General features: G+C 37.4%; 1 protein-coding gene across 2 annotated transcripts in view; it reads right to left on the bottom strand.

The window, feature by feature from the left end:
• cacna2d4a (calcium channel, voltage-dependent, alpha 2/delta subunit 4a) overlaps positions 1-9,988 on the bottom strand; it is a 125,569-nt gene extending 115,581 nt beyond the window's left edge. Inside the window, exons 1-2 of one of the 2 annotated variants that reach the window (XM_074697698.1) lie at positions 9,416-9,988; positions 7,141-7,337 (exon numbers count right to left, since the gene is read on the bottom strand). In XM_074697698.1, the coding sequence (XP_074553799.1) occupies positions 7,141-7,316 (176 nt within the window). In that variant the 5' untranslated portion in view covers positions 7,317-7,337; positions 9,416-9,988. The remainder of the gene's footprint in view (positions 1-7,140; positions 7,338-9,415) is intronic. The other variant, XM_074697697.1, reaches the window with a different exon arrangement.
• Between the last annotated feature and the right edge of the window lie 5,830 nt (positions 9,989-15,818).

Here is a 15,818-nt window from a genome sequence, read left to right as displayed (position 1 = left end):
TGATGTAAGGCCTGATGTCTTCCCACAAGGTGAGAAAAAGGAGGTGAGGACAACATGCTGGCTCTCAGGTGTGAGCTAAGAAGTGACAAGATGGACCTGTCCTTCCATTCATCACTATTGGGAACATAAGATCTATCTCCAATAAGTTAGACAAGCTAGCCATGCTAACCCAGCAACAGAGGGAATACCAGAGGGCAGAGTAGCATCATGCTATTCACAGACATGGCTAACAGAGCTAACATCATCAGACACCAACGCCTCATTGGAAGAACTTCACCTGCTGTGAGCAGACAGGATCCAGGAGACAGAGACTGAACAGACTGCTGAAGAAGCTCAGTCCTGGACCCTGTGGAGGTGGAGGCTGGCTGAACTAGAGAATGATGGACAAGCTGTCATCATCTATTTTCTTATGGACCTTTTTGCACTTTCTATACACTTTCTTACTTTTGTTTTCTTGATTGCTGCTGTGACTTCAATTTCATTGTACTTGTTACCATGACAATCAAGTTCTATTCTATCCTATTCTATTCTATTCTATTCTATTCTATTCTATTCTATTCTATTCTATAACAGTTGTGTGTTAACATCTATATTAAAAACACAGTAGGAGAAAACATAATAGTGAAAACTGAAGGAAACAGTAAAGAGTATAAAGCATAGAAACAATGACTGTCCCAAACTACAACCTCCTGATCTCACATTACTTACAAAAATCTGTCTGGAAAAATTTAGACCAAGTCAGAGAAAACAGACCCAAATGTTTGCAAAACACAGTGGGACCTATTTGGATAGTTTTGGGAAACATTTAGTGATGAAGTCCATTTGTTACAGGGGTATCTGTTGGGAACATGACTGCACATCAAAACTTAATAATCTTTTTTTTTTTTTTTTTTCAAAGTTTGTTTCTTCTGCCTTTATTGACAGATAACAGGACAATGGTTAATGTAGGGAAGATGCTGCAGTTTGGATTCAAACCCAGGCTGACTGAAGGGCTCACCTCATAGGACGAAGAACCTAACTGCTATGCCATATTGGTCATACTGGTGTCCCAAGTTATAGCTTTTTTAGACAAAAAAATTTTGCCCCTGGACTCATAAGAAGAGTAAAAATTTAGTTTAGGACCACAGACTGAAATATTTTGTTACTAAGGTTACTGTTTCAGTAAGAAGTTCATACTTTTCTCACCCGGTTTCACACAACTGGCGTATTTCAGGATAAAGGGGACAAGAAAAGCCTCTGCATTGGCTTCACTTTTGAAATCAGGAGGCTATGAGTTTATTTGTATCCAGTCCATTTGTGATCACTTTGACACATTAAAGCTCCAGTGAGGATTTTTCTTATTTCTTAATTTCAGTTTCCAAACTAGTTGAAAACTCCACACAGGGATTTTAAGAAAGTTGTAAGTCTGTCAAATGAGCAATAAACAAAATGTCTCAGTTTCTTGAAATATTTCCCAAGGCATTGCAGGTTTGAGCGCCCTGGCCTTGTGTGTCCGGCCAAATCTTTCCCAGGCAGACTGAGGCATTTCGGGCTTGGTGACATGTGTTGACTAGCTGACCTCTGCTATCCCCAGAGCTTTAATCTCCCTCAGTCACACCAGCAGGCCAAGTGACAGCACAAAATCTCCCTCAAAATATAATCTAAGACAGCTTCAGTGATGTTGCTTTTGTGGATTTGTGTTGACGATATTATTACAGCATGTGTGACGCACACTTCGAAGGCATTTGAGTCAATGAGAGCATACCAACAAAATGCTGTGGATCTCTGTGTCCGAGTTGTTCTTACACACACACACACACACACACACTCACACACACACACACACACACACACACACACACACACACACACACACACACACACACACACACACACACACACACACACACACACACACACACCGTTAATAGGCTATTTTGGACTGACAGCACAATATTGATCTGTTGGTGTTTTTCAGTCAGCATGCGGTTGGAAAACTGTTCAGAGAAAAGAGCTTCGTGTGGTTTCTGGAGAGCAAACAAACGCAGCGTTTAAATCCCAGAAGAAATGTCCAGCTGAGAGAAATGTACCTCACATAAACCACGGTGGTGGTGGGAAAATAATACACAGGGCTTCGTGAGCTGTTTTAAATGCCTTGTTAGAACCTTTTTTTCTGTATGTGGAAAATGTAATTAATTTCTGTTAAGTAGAGTTTTTCCAACCCTAATCAGCTCTTTTTTTACAGTTTTACTTTAATCAGTTATTTCAGCTTTTAATGGAACCTAAAAACTGACTTAATGACACTGTGGTGTTAAAGACTTGAACAGCCAATAGAGTGAAAGAAAACTTAATGATGGTGAAATTGTGCTGTGTAGTGACAAACCAGAACCCAGTATTTACCACAGCTGTATAATAATCAACCAAGAGATTTGATCCATTACTTCACAACTCCTACAGTTAACTTTGGAACACTGTTAGCATATACACCTGTTAAACTGCTTATGACACTATCATGTCATAATGGTGCAGGGACAGAGACAAATAAGGATTTGTATCAAGCTTTAAACTCGTTAAGACTAAGGATGGGAATCAAAAACCGGTTCCTGTTGAGAATCAATAAGAAATCTTTCAATCCATTGATATTGTTAGCCTTTGTGCTTAACGATTTCCTTATCAATTCTATACATTGTGACGGAGCTGCTGGGTCTTATGTCGACTAGTCTGCTGCACCTATTTTAGCTTAGCAGTTAGATAACGTTTCCCAAGAAAACTCTGATTCAGGATTTTCAGCTTGAAGTTTTACTGAAGAACTGAACTCACAACGAAATCTTCATTACTCTCTCTCAGGAGATTCATATTCAGTACATTCAAAATGGTATAAGTCACCTTATTTACCAAAACAAAAAAATAGCGCAAGCTTGATGCTAACATACATGGGAAACTGCATTGATATGCTAGCAGTTAGCATACATCAGTATAACTTCAGCTTCAGAATAGAATTCCAACTTTTATCACAGAAACATATCACATCAACTCTTTGTAAAAAAAATACTGAGAATTTCAAATGTCAAAAGCTAACAGGCAATTGAAAGGCTCATGGCTGAGGTCATAACTAAGGAAAGCTTCCAAACAACTTAAACCATTGCTATAACCACTTTGAGACACTAGATGGCCTACTTGAATTATTAATATATTACAACACAGTACATCAATATCACATTGTGTGCAATTTTTACCTGTTTCTGCATAGTTATGCCCAGAAATATCCAGACTAAGGGACCAATTACATTTTATTCACTTACAGTATAAACTCAATTAAATTTTGTTGACACAGAAAACCTGTAATGCTGCTTTTTGCACCAATAAAATTCACAACAGAAATTGATATGAGAATTGATGAAAAATCAGATCGATAAGCGGAATCATTAAGGGCATCGGTATTGACAAAATCTTATCAATTCCCATCTCAAGTTAAGACAACATGTTAGATGATTGTTTCAATGTTAAGTTTGAATTTCTGTTGGTGTCATAGTATTTTATGACATTTCCATTTTTTTTTAGCCAATTACAGAATCAGTCCCATTAAATTGTCAAATGATGTAACCACAAAGCATTACAAGTGTTATATAATTCACCTTCCTAGAAGTTATGCAAGTGTACTGATGAATTAAGTTATTTGTTATGAAATATAATCTCAAAGTGCATTTGAAATATTTCATTTCTAAACTCCTCATAACAGGGTTTTGTTGCACCGGGCACGTCAGTATGCTGCATATATCAGTGTTTTCTCTTTATCTTTAGGTTATTAGATTTAAAATCATTTTGAATTTTATTTTTACAGTGAAGTACACTGCCTAAATGCTAGCTTTTATGTGCAATATCAGTTTTTTATGAGAAATATTGGTTACTCCAATTGATATTTAGTTCAGTTACACGTTCCAGCAAAATCACTGAGGATTGTTTCTAGCACCTTGTCGAATCTATGCCATGAAAAATTGAAGCAGTTCTGAAGGCAAAGGGAGTCCAACCCAGCACTAGCAAGGTGTACCTAATATAATGGCCAGTGCATGTAGATCTGGATGTCAAAAAAGGATAGAAACTCTGTCGGCTTAATGTGGGACAATGTAAAAATGATTTGATGGAAGATATTAAAAAGGGTATGAGATGTTTTAGGGATTAAACTGACAAAGGGACAAATAGAGCACCAAAAAGACAGAAATAAAAAAAGAGGTTGTCAGGCACAGGAAAACATAAAGAGAACATTGTGTTTTCGTGCTGAAAAGGACTCAATTGTTCAAAATGTTCACTGGATTAATGCTGATTCATTGTTGGCACATTTTTTTAAACTCAGCACCAGGGGTTCTTTTCTGGAGTAAAATTAATAGTTACTTGAGTCATGTAATTTGGTGACAAGGATCATCCAGAAAAGCTGTCTGAGTTTGCCAATAAAAAAAAAAAACAGTCTAGTGCTTGGTAGGGTGGGGTAAGGTGAGAAAAAGCAGCGCAAACAACAAGGCTCTGTGTTAAAATCTTCTCAGCTCACACAGATCATCAGATAAATGGAGAAAAGATCCCCCAAATATCTAAAAAAATATGTATAAACACAAGATCCCAAATGGCAGTGTCAGTATGGAGCTGCTCTAGCTTCAGATTGAGGAATCAGGAGTGCCAGCACCAAATTTCAAAGCAATCTGTTGCTTACATGTTCCAATGTTCCCCTCAAAACAAGAGGAATCAGCAAAGTCAATAAACATCACGATCTGGGGATCACTAATGCCTGTGTCATATTTCTTCAGCAATCCAAAACACACATGAAATAAGCTATAACAATAAGGTTTTCCATAAATGTAGCTTTTTTTAGTTTTAAGGATTTATTTATAACTATGGTTTTTTTTTGTAACTGTATTTGTGTAGAGATAAAACAGCCAAAAGTATACGTCATCTTAAGTTTCTCTGGCTGTGGCCTTGGGGAAGCTGTAGGATAGTTTGGCAGTGAGCTATAAACCACAGGTGACCATATGGTCAATATGTATCTGTGTTGAGTAATCAGCTAAAATAGAAAGAACACTATTGACTCATCCATCCGACACGTGGCCGCACAGATAAAGTAGACATGCCAGGGTATCCATTGGGAAATCACCTAAAAGAACTGTTGATGTAATGCATGTAATGTTTGCTGTCATTAAAGCTGTATTTACAGCTTGATTATAGAACACTGAACCTTACTGCAGTGAGCACGCTACTACAGCACAAAACTGAATAATAATCATAACCCTGAGAACCAAGTCCAAGAAAAGCTTTGAAATGAGAACAGGAAAGTGTACAGTTTTATTGAATGGTACATGTTGAATTAGTTTTGTATCAAGATGTGTTGGGTTATTTCAAATCACATTGAACTGTAATTAAAATGTATAAAAAGTAGAATCATATTAGATAATGTGACATTGTGCTTGGTATAAAATATCATCATATTTTGCTGTATTGTGTCCAATCATATCATCTCATATTGTTTAAGGTACGTAAATTGTATATTATGTCATATCACATCATGTAGTAGAACATTGTATCACATGGAACCCCACAAATCCATTAGCATTGTGTTGTATAGAACTTTATAGCATCTAATAGAGTTAGATAACGTAGAATCTTATTGTATCATTTCGGATAGTATTGAATTTTTTTTAAATCATAACCCGCTGTATCATACCATATTGTATCATACCATATTGTATCATATCCTATTGTAACGAAACATAACGTGACGTAACGAGACATAACTTAATGTAACGTAACTTAATGTGACATAATGTAACATAATGTAACATATTGTAACGTAATGTCATGTAAAGTAACATAACATAACATAATATAACGTAATGTTACGTAACGTTACGTAATGTAACATAACGTAATGTAACATAACGTAACGTAATGTAACGTAACGTAACATAACGTAACGTAACGTAACGTAACGTAACGTAAAGTAACGTAACGTAACGTAAAGTAACGTAACGTAAAGTAACGTAACGTAAAGTAACGTAACGTAAAGTAACATAACATAACATAACATATCATATTGTATCATGAGGTATTGTATCATACCGTATCATATTGTATCATTTTCTATCCCATGTTACTGATTCATTTTGTATTGAATTTCATGGTATCTTCTCTCATCCTAACATACTTTTTTGCATAATATCATTCAGCAATGCAATGTATCCTTCAGCATCCTATAGCACTGGATAGCATCATATCACATAGCATGGTATCTTATTGTATTGCATGGTAGTGTATTGTATTGTATCGTAATGCATCACGCCCTAAAACATTGTAACAACACATTTTATCTCAAATCATGGTGTTGTTTAATAGTGTATCACATGGCATTATAAAGCATCAAACTGAATCATATACTTACGAATTGCATGGTATTGCATCATTAAGCATCTGACTGCATCTCAGTGTATCATATTGAAACTTATCATTGTGAATATTATCATAACATTCATTCATTCATTCATTCATTTCCTGTGCTGCTTATCCTGTTCAGGGTTGCAGGTAGCTGGAGCCTGTATTGTATAATAAAGTGTCATAGGGTGGGGTACAGCGAAATGTTTAAATATTGTGTCTATGAACATCATGCCACTACGAACCATAAAAAAAAGAAACTAAAAGGTCATCACACCTAAAAATGTGTTATATTGGTAGTATAGTGGTGTATTTTGCTGTACCAAGTTGTAGCTTATTGTACCATATTGCATTTTATTAAAAGAGGATGATTGTACCAGGTTCATGTAAGCAGTTTATTTTTTAAGGTCAAATTTTATTGTAAACTACAGTTGGGTGTATGTTAGGCCCAACAGTGGATTAGGTTTTCTAGAATGGAAAGTTTCATTTTAGTCTCGGAACGGGTCAGTCTTTTGAAGTTAATAACTTTTGAACAGATGCTGTGAAAACCTGTGATATCTAACTTTAAAGTCAAGTTATAGCAGTGACAGTACATGGGTTTAAAATGTGGATTACAACTAAAGAAATACATTTCTTCTTGTGTAAATTTTGTGTAAGTTCTCTACTCTCACTCATTGTGGATCTGTCTCTTATGATGAATGACTGTGTGTTGCAGTCAGTGTCAGGGTCCTCTGTTGTGACTGTACTCACAATTCTGGTGAGATCTTCATCTGGCCCTCGACCATCAGGCACATGGAGTTGAAGAGGATAATCCACATCAGCATCATCAGCCTCCCCCTGCTCGGCCCACTTCTGTCTGATTTACTGGCATTCCCGGCGTTTCCCCGGCTCCAGCAGTTCATCCCTGCAGCTGCTGCAATCTGCATCAGCCCAGCAATTGTGGCATGCTGGCCCGGGAGAGAAAAGATGAAATTAGGACAGGGCAAAGTGAGATTACAAGTACTCAGGTTACAGCGCCAACACAGAAAGAGGGGTGTGTAAAAGGTATAATGACGTCGAGGGTGACTGCTATGTCATTGAGAGGAAACCCCGGATAACAGCTTTATTATAATCTGTGAAGTTTCATATCCACAACAACCTGAAAGGATTCCACTCGGCTTGCATAAGTTGATAGGATTTTACACAACTTTAGAAACTGTTAGAAAATATGTGTTCCTAAGGTCACAGAAAAGTTAAAGATGTCAAAGTCACAACAAATAAGAGCGCATCACTTTGAAAAGTTAAAGAAGTCTGTGAGGGTCAGTGTTCCCCACTGTTGGGGAGGTTTTCCAACCAGAATCAAAGGCCAGTGGGTGTTTTACGTTGTAACAAATATGATGTCCATTACACTGGCGCCCATGTATGAGTTTCTTCTATAAGAAATGTGTTTCTGGTAGATGCAAGATGAATATTCTTTCTCTCTTAGCTCCATATTTGGTCTCCACCGACATTTTTGGAAAATAGTAGGGTTTTCAGCCCTTCACACCGCACAGTGTGGCTTCAAAGCTTTATCATTGAAAAAAAACCTGACTGCTACACATAAAAAATGCTATACATGTAGTGAGTTTAAACAGGAAAGTAAAATTGCAGTCTTTAGGCCTTAGTACACCAACAGCAATGCAAATAAACAGCACAAAGTTGCAAAAAAATTTGGAGGCAAATTTTGACATCCCTGTCTACATCGGCACATCAGGAGCAAACTCCTCCAAAGGTTGTCTTTACAATTGTTGTCCTTGTAGTTTTTATGTACTTTGTCGTAAAGAACCCCATGCTGGGACATGAACACAATCAAGCAGTCCATTTTGTTGAACGTTTTGGAATGTGACATGTCAACAACAAGCACTTTAATTGGTCGGATGTGTACTTGTTGGGAACTAAACTTTGGAAAAATCAACCACCGTCTGAATAAATAGAAGCCGCAATTTTGCTCAACGAAAGAATGTTGCTGGTGTAAAAGCTTGCATTGAAAAAGAGAAGGTTTGAAAAAAAAATTGCGCAAAAAATATGTGCCTGGTGTGCAAAGGGCTTTTGAAACCAAAATGATAAGCTAAAAGTAGCTAAAAGGAGCTAAAATGCTCCATAGAGCTGAGCAGGACTGTCATATTATGATCTCAAAAAGTATGAGCGAATTGCGTTTAATTTAAAGGTCCTCTGAGGAACTATTCATTTATGTTGATTTTGGTGCCCCCTGGGGAAAAGTGGTGGTATTAGTCTGTGTATACATAAATAATTGTCTCTTGACAAAAAAAAAAAAAAAAAGTCATCCTCTGTCCTTTAACCATTAAATATATCACTAGTTACATCTTTGCAATGGTGCGTATAAAAAAGCGTGATGACCTGGTCCGTCATCTTCCTATTTTAATATCAGTGTGTTTCAGAACTGACTAAAAGACTCCTTACAGAAGCTTTAAGGTTCTCAATCAAGTTCACTCAAACTCCATGCATTGTGCTGTGTCGTGCTATAAGCACATTTTCAGTTCAGTAGCAATATTTGCACAACCTCCAAACTTTTTCTCAACTTGTTGCCTGGATGAGGTAATCTAACAGATGAGTGAAGCTCCACACTGCAGATTGGCAAAGATGGCTAAGGTAGAGTTTCAGTCTTGAGACTTTCTACAGATTTAAAGAGATGAAACGTTAACCTTGCTGTTTTAAGAATATAAGGATCCTTTGTGACATGTCCAGACTCTGTCACAGTGAGAGTCCAGCTTCAGAATAAAAAGAATGAAGTAGGGTCGGGTGCAGAACCCAGAACTTCAACAAGTGTGTTTCTTAAATTGTGATCAGATTTGGAACTCAATCTGGCTCTCTCATGGAGAAAAAAAATCCTGAGCTGCTTTTCCTGGAATTTGGAAACAATCCCATGTTGTCTAGGAATAAAGGATGTTTATATCGAACAAAAACAAGCTGGAGCCAAAAGTGTGTTAAAGAAGAATAATGTTTGCCAAACATTAACACACACAGAGTAAAAGTGAAGATTACTCACTGTGTCATGTTGTCAGAACTTTAAAACCATTCCTTTTGAGAAATGTGGAAAGAAAAAGTGAGAAAACAACAAAAGGTGTCTGATTGATGATTTGATGTCAGCTCTGCTGCTTGTCCCGGCAGGTAATAAAGCTCTTGTCTCTGGTGTCAAAGGTCACTTTTTCAGACCAGGAGACACAGTGGAGTCCAGCCATATTCCCACACCTCTTAATCCTGTTATTTCTCCTCCCATCACTCCCTTCTCTCCTCCATCCTGTCTTTTTTTACTTCCACATGATTCCAGGGAGAAATGGGACAGAGTTAGTCCTGGTTAACTTCTTTTTTCCTTCACAGAAGTGTTATCCTCGATATCAGACGAACAAGTAATCCAAAGCAAGGACAAGAGCAGGTGAGACTTCCCAGTTGTCTTTTCTTTTTTTTTCCCAGAATGATTCCTCTCTGCTGACCTCACATCCTGGTGGATCCAAACCAAAATCACGACTACGCTACCGGCTGCAGAATAAGAAGGATGGAGTGATGGATGAAGAGCTAGCGGGACATCCTCTCTATCTCTCTCTCTTTGGCCGGCGCATCTCTTCCTGCTCGCCAGCACCAGTTTACACCATAATCCTGGCAGGATTAAACCCCTCCTCCCTTCATCCTTCCATCTCTGTTCACTCTCTCTCACTACTACACACACATTAACACAAACACATCTCCATTGCCCTTATTTTTCTCTCATGCTCTTTGACCTACTGGCTTTCATGTCCTGTTTTTTCCCCATTTCCTTTTCTGAATTTCTCCCTTTTAGGCTGTCTTTATCTAGTTTATCATCTTCATCTCTCTATTTCTTTAAGTCGAAGCTTTCACTAATTCTTCATCTGTGTTATGCTTACTTAGAAACAAATGAAAGAAACATGGCAGCAGAACAATCAACTCATGTTATCTTTATAGGAAAAAGAAGGGGAAAATTAAGACAAAGCAAAGGGGAAAAAACAAACAGAAGAGAAATTTAGAAAAATGGAGGGTGTTACGCAGAAAAAGTGGACAGAGGTCCTTTAAGGTTGAATGAAACTGTACCAGTGGGAGGAACATGAGTTTTGGAGGAGGGTGAAGTTGACTGACATATGGTTATAATGTTAACACACTGAGACACCTAGTGGCCTCACAGGCATGCACATGTACACACACACACACACACACACACACACACACACACACACACACACACACACACACACACACACACACACACACACACACACACACACACACACACACAAACATATCTAATGTAAGTTGATGAAACTGTTTTGCAATGCCATGAAGAATTATTGATCCTCCTTTAAAAAAAAAATAATGCCATGTTCCGCTGGCATTGTCAACCCATTCATCCATTATGTGTTCCTCTTTTACCATTTTTAGCCGCCCAGCTGTTGTTAGGCAAGAGGTCAAATGGCAAAAATGCAGAGACAAACAACTGTTTATGCACACACTCACACCTACAGGTAATAGATAGTGAAGAAGCCACCTGATTGGCATGTTTTGGGGCTGTGGGAAAGAAGCCAGAGTGCTCAGAGAAATCACACACACAAACAACACATTCCACATTCACAGGAGAACATGTGAACTCTACCAAAAAAAAAGCAAAAAGGCTCTTGTCCAGCCAGAGTTTTGAGCCACATTCTTGTGTAGCAACAGTGTTAAGCATGTGTCATGCAGGACTCATTAATTAACCCCCCCCCCCCCCCCCCCCCCCCCCCCCCAAAAAAAAAAAAAAAAAAAAAAAAAAAAAAAAGATCTTTAAAGACGCCTTGAGGACTTTATGTTTGGGTTTAAGTAGAGTGACACCTTTGGATGGAATTAGCAGTGTTTTTTCCAGGACAAAGACTGTTTCCTGTGAGCACTATCCCCCAGTGTTGTTAGGACGTGACTCTTACCATGGTGAAGGGATAGGTACTGAACAGGTATTGACAAAATTCAGTCAAAAGTACCAGGTATCGATTCACATAAAACCAAAAGGTACCATGTTTGGGAACCTAAACTCATCCTTGTGACTGTGAGGGAGTGGAAGAGGAGGCAATTTTCCATGCTGGACATGAACACAGCATTACAAGGTTATATATTGAAGAATAAGTATGTTACATTTATTTTTTAAAATATTTTATTATTAAACAAATTGATACTTTTTACCACATAAACACAAAATATACCAAAAATTAGTACCGTTGAGTACCGATTGCCAGGTACCGGGCATCAATACCGTATTGTTTCAAATGTGAAAGGTACCCATCCCTACCAGGGTGTGCATTTGTTTTGGGAAAAAATGAATGGAGGCCACATCTGTTTTAAAACACTAAGCTTCCTTGTTCAAGAAAACTTTTTTCAGGATGTTAAGTGACAAGGTAATATGTATATTTAACTGTATACAGATAGTGGTATTGTTTAAAATGTGACAACAATCAAACTTTGTAAACACAGTTTGTAATTTAGTGCCCAGAAGGTGACTTTCTGTTAAGTGTAACTCAGAGCTCGGTAACAAAAAAATTCAATGAATTGTTTTCTTCTTGAAAAAGGACAGATCTAGCTTCTCTCTCGGTCAGCTAAATTCTCACTGCTCAACTATTACGGCCGGGATAGTTTCATCAAAGAGAATTTCAGTCTACCATCACTAAACTGATTTGTGCTCTCCTGGGAAAATGTCAGCCCAGAAATAGCATTTAGTAATAACCAATCTGGGCCCTGATGGTAATAATATTAAATTGTGGGTTATGAAGAGGGAAATATATAAAAGTGAGACTATTGCAACTTCACTGAGAAAGACCTCACTTGGACGTTAAAAGACATACTAAGGATTTTAGTACTTTTTCTTCACTTCTTGTTTAGTTACATTGAATAAATTCACAATACCAGACCCCCTCATTTCTTTCTCTTTTTTTCTAATAAAGGCAAAACTGTTTTCTTTTTGACCCACTTTGGATGTAATTTGGAGAAAAAAGACACTCCTTTTAACAATTTTAAAGCTCCTTCTGAAATATCTCTGTGATCTTTAGTCTACAGCTCAGTGCAAAATCCAAAAGTCAAAATGATATCTTCACTACATGAGACATGACGCTTAAGTGACGTGTGGTGCTTTAAAGGGTCTGTCTGCTGCCATTAAGCTGCATTAATCTAAATACCCAGGATACTCAATGATATACAGACATCCCTCACACACACACGCGCTCACGTTCACTGGATGCAAACACTGAAGTCTGAGGTAAATACATGCTTACACACTCATACTAACACACACATATGCACACATAGTAAAACTTCTGCCTAAGCTGTAACAGAAACTAAAGTGCTGTAAAATCAATCATAATGCAAAAATCTAATAAGTGAGATTAGTAACAAAAACAGGTCAGAGGCGAAGCAACAAACATGCAAACAATAGCAAATGGACATGGGTGTCCATATTTCATATATGTATATCTACGCACACACAACAGCAGTGTTTAACAGCTGTCAGACTCCTCCTCCCCCACTGACCTAGATTAATGATGATAGGGATGAACTCCTATTCTTTCCTCTACACTAACAACTACCAGAAAAAAAGATGGCTGCAACTCCAAATCCAAATGTTCCTTTTTAAGACAATAAGTCATGCCATCTGTAACTGAAACAAAGACAGGATCATGAAAGTAAAAGCCAATATCCGTCCTGTATTTAATTATGTCTGGTGAGTCACAAAGAGATGTCAGCTGGACAGAAACAAATAGAGAAGTTTGAGGGATGATAGTCTTTGGTCTCCTTATAAAACACTGTTAACAGATCAGTAGGATTGGGGGTTTCAGGCACCCTGCAGGTATTAATCTAAATACTTAAATGGTGCTGTGAGAGTGAGCTGTGACAAAAGGATACAGGGAGTATAAACCCCTGGATCTCTTTTCTTATGCATGTTGGGATAAGTTGTTGCATTAAAAATATATGATTCTTTTTTTAAAGATTCAGTTTAAAATAAGAACAAGAATGTCCAATTTTCTTACAAAACTTTCTTATTTCTCTTTTTTCAGATCACATTTTAGTCTCGCATCTACAAAGATCTGAAAATAACATTACATTTAAATGTGTCACTTACCTGTGTTTCTGTGCAGCGTAAGTTTGGTTCCGTCTCGCTTATCAAAGAGCAGTAAACTGTAAAATAAGATATAAAGGATGTTTCTTCAGTACAATTTGACTGCAGCTCATCTCACAACCTGCAGGATCATAAATAAAAGTAGTTTAAATGTGCAAAACATGCTGACACAAATTGTCTTTACTCTACAAATCACAGCAGTTACAGCAGGCGTTACTCTCCATCTGAGCGCTAAAATAAAGGTCCAGACCCACTGTAAAAACTGAGGAACCTACTGCTGTGTGCATGAACACACACACTCACACACACTCACACACTCACAGCAGAAGTCATTGATTAGTCTAAGCCGAGGCTAATAGTCAGCTTTTACTTTTTAGCACCATCAGCTAAACCAGTGGTCTGGAACCTTCTGGTCTCAGAGGACGGGTGTTGGTGTTAATGCGCACACATTAACCTATGAAAAAAAAAAAGAAAAAAAAAAATTAATCTCATTGACTTTTTTTTCATATCTCTCTTTGTTTTATATTTTAAATTTTTGATATTAAAACCCGATGGTGGCATTTACCTCAGCTCATCTCTTTTTTTATTTAATCTTTTATTGGAAAGTTTTTTGGGGCAGTAAATGCATCATGGAGAAAGGATAAGAGCAGATAGGGTCTTATAGATTGTTTTAGTTTATCTTTTATTTTTTTAAACCAACATTCAAGTGTTTTTCAAGTGAAGTCTAATGACTGGATGATTGAGATGTCCCAATGTTAAACTTCTAAAAAGTTGCGACAAAGTTTTCTTCTGAAAAGAAGAAAAGCAAGTTTGAACCTTGATTTTTCATTTTAATTTATTTATTTATATTATTATTATTATTATTATGAATATTATAATTAATTATTATTATTGTGAATATTATTATTATTATTGTGATTATTATCATTATTATTGTTATTGTGATTATTATTATTATTTGTATTTATTTATCTATGGGGGGGGGGGGGGGGGGGGGGGTTATCGGATAGTAAAATTAAGAAACACAAAGTGTTAATCTGATAAGTGTTATCAACCTTTTATTATTCTGTTAGTCCTCACTGATTTCAGTGGCGTTTGGCTCTGCAAGTGTAACTTAATTGAATGAGCTTTTAAAAGCCATAGTTACTTACCAGTAATACTCAAAGGCTGTTGGTAAACATGTATAAACAGACTAAAGAGATTAAAAATTAACACAGGATAAAAATGTTTGTTACCTCTTAAATCTATTGGAATGAGATCCCATGTGTAGTCCTTTTTTTTTATTAGATGTTTTGAGGTCACGCCTAATCTCTGGTTTTTGTCCTGAAAGGATTCATTACGTTTCTGTGCACAGGGAAACAGTGATTGACAGGTCGTTATCACGGCTGTCCAGGGAGTCTACAGTCAGAATAAGAGACCAGCTGAGGACTTCATCCGTGGGACCATTTAGTATGCATCAGTCAATGAGGCTGTCAATGAAACAGGAAGCTATTCTGTGTCATTTGGTAACTGTTCATTTACTCTGAGGCACTGGAATGAAGTGTTCTTCAGGGGGTTGTAGTATCTCTGGGTTACTTACATAGGCAGGAACTTTCTCAAGAGACTAGGAACCTTTTGAGGCCCTAGGTGCATGTCAATGGCAGGAACCAGGGTCAAAATTTTGTTCCAGGGTTTTTGATCTACCCTTTGAAACGTCTGTCATCAGGGGGATAGTACTTTCCAAAGGTCCAGGGACTCAGCTTGCTATGCTTAGGGTTTTCAATTTGCAATTCCAAAGCTTACTGTCTCCTACAATCAGTCTTTTGCTTTGCTTTAAGTCTCAGGACCTATGGAGGACATCCAGCAGGATTTGGAAACATAAACCCACAGTGATCATGTGTACATCCAGATATCCATCAGCAATAAAGCTCAATTAGCACAAATCACCTCCATGTCACAATGCTAACTTTGTCTTCTCTTTACTGCTGCTCACTGACTGTAAGTGAGCTGGGATTACTTCAGCTGAATTCATTTCTCTTGGGAAGAAGTTCTGTAACTGCAACTTGAACTGTATCAGGTCAAAAAGCAACTACCCATGCTGTAAATTAATCGGTCTTCATTAGCAACACCAAGTATTTCATTACAGTATGCTTATGTCTCCAGTTTCCAGCTTGATTCTATCATATTTCATTCTTCTCATGTTCAAGTGTGTGTATGCCTGTGTGTATTTTACCTGCTAAAAGGAAATTTCTCCCAACAATGGTGGTAAAAGCGTTGAACTGTTGGTAGTTTTCATCACTGACGCTGAAAGCAAGTAAAAGCAAAGTAA

The sequence above is a fragment of the Halichoeres trimaculatus genome, unplaced genomic scaffold, assembly GCF_033239565.1.
Source record: "Halichoeres trimaculatus isolate MK-OKI-2021-1 unplaced genomic scaffold, fHalTri1.1 fHalTri1_scaffold_21, whole genome shotgun sequence".
Taxonomy (NCBI): Eukaryota; Metazoa; Chordata; class Actinopteri; order Labriformes; family Labridae; genus Halichoeres; species Halichoeres trimaculatus.
This window is presented reverse-complemented; position numbering and strand designations above follow the sequence as displayed.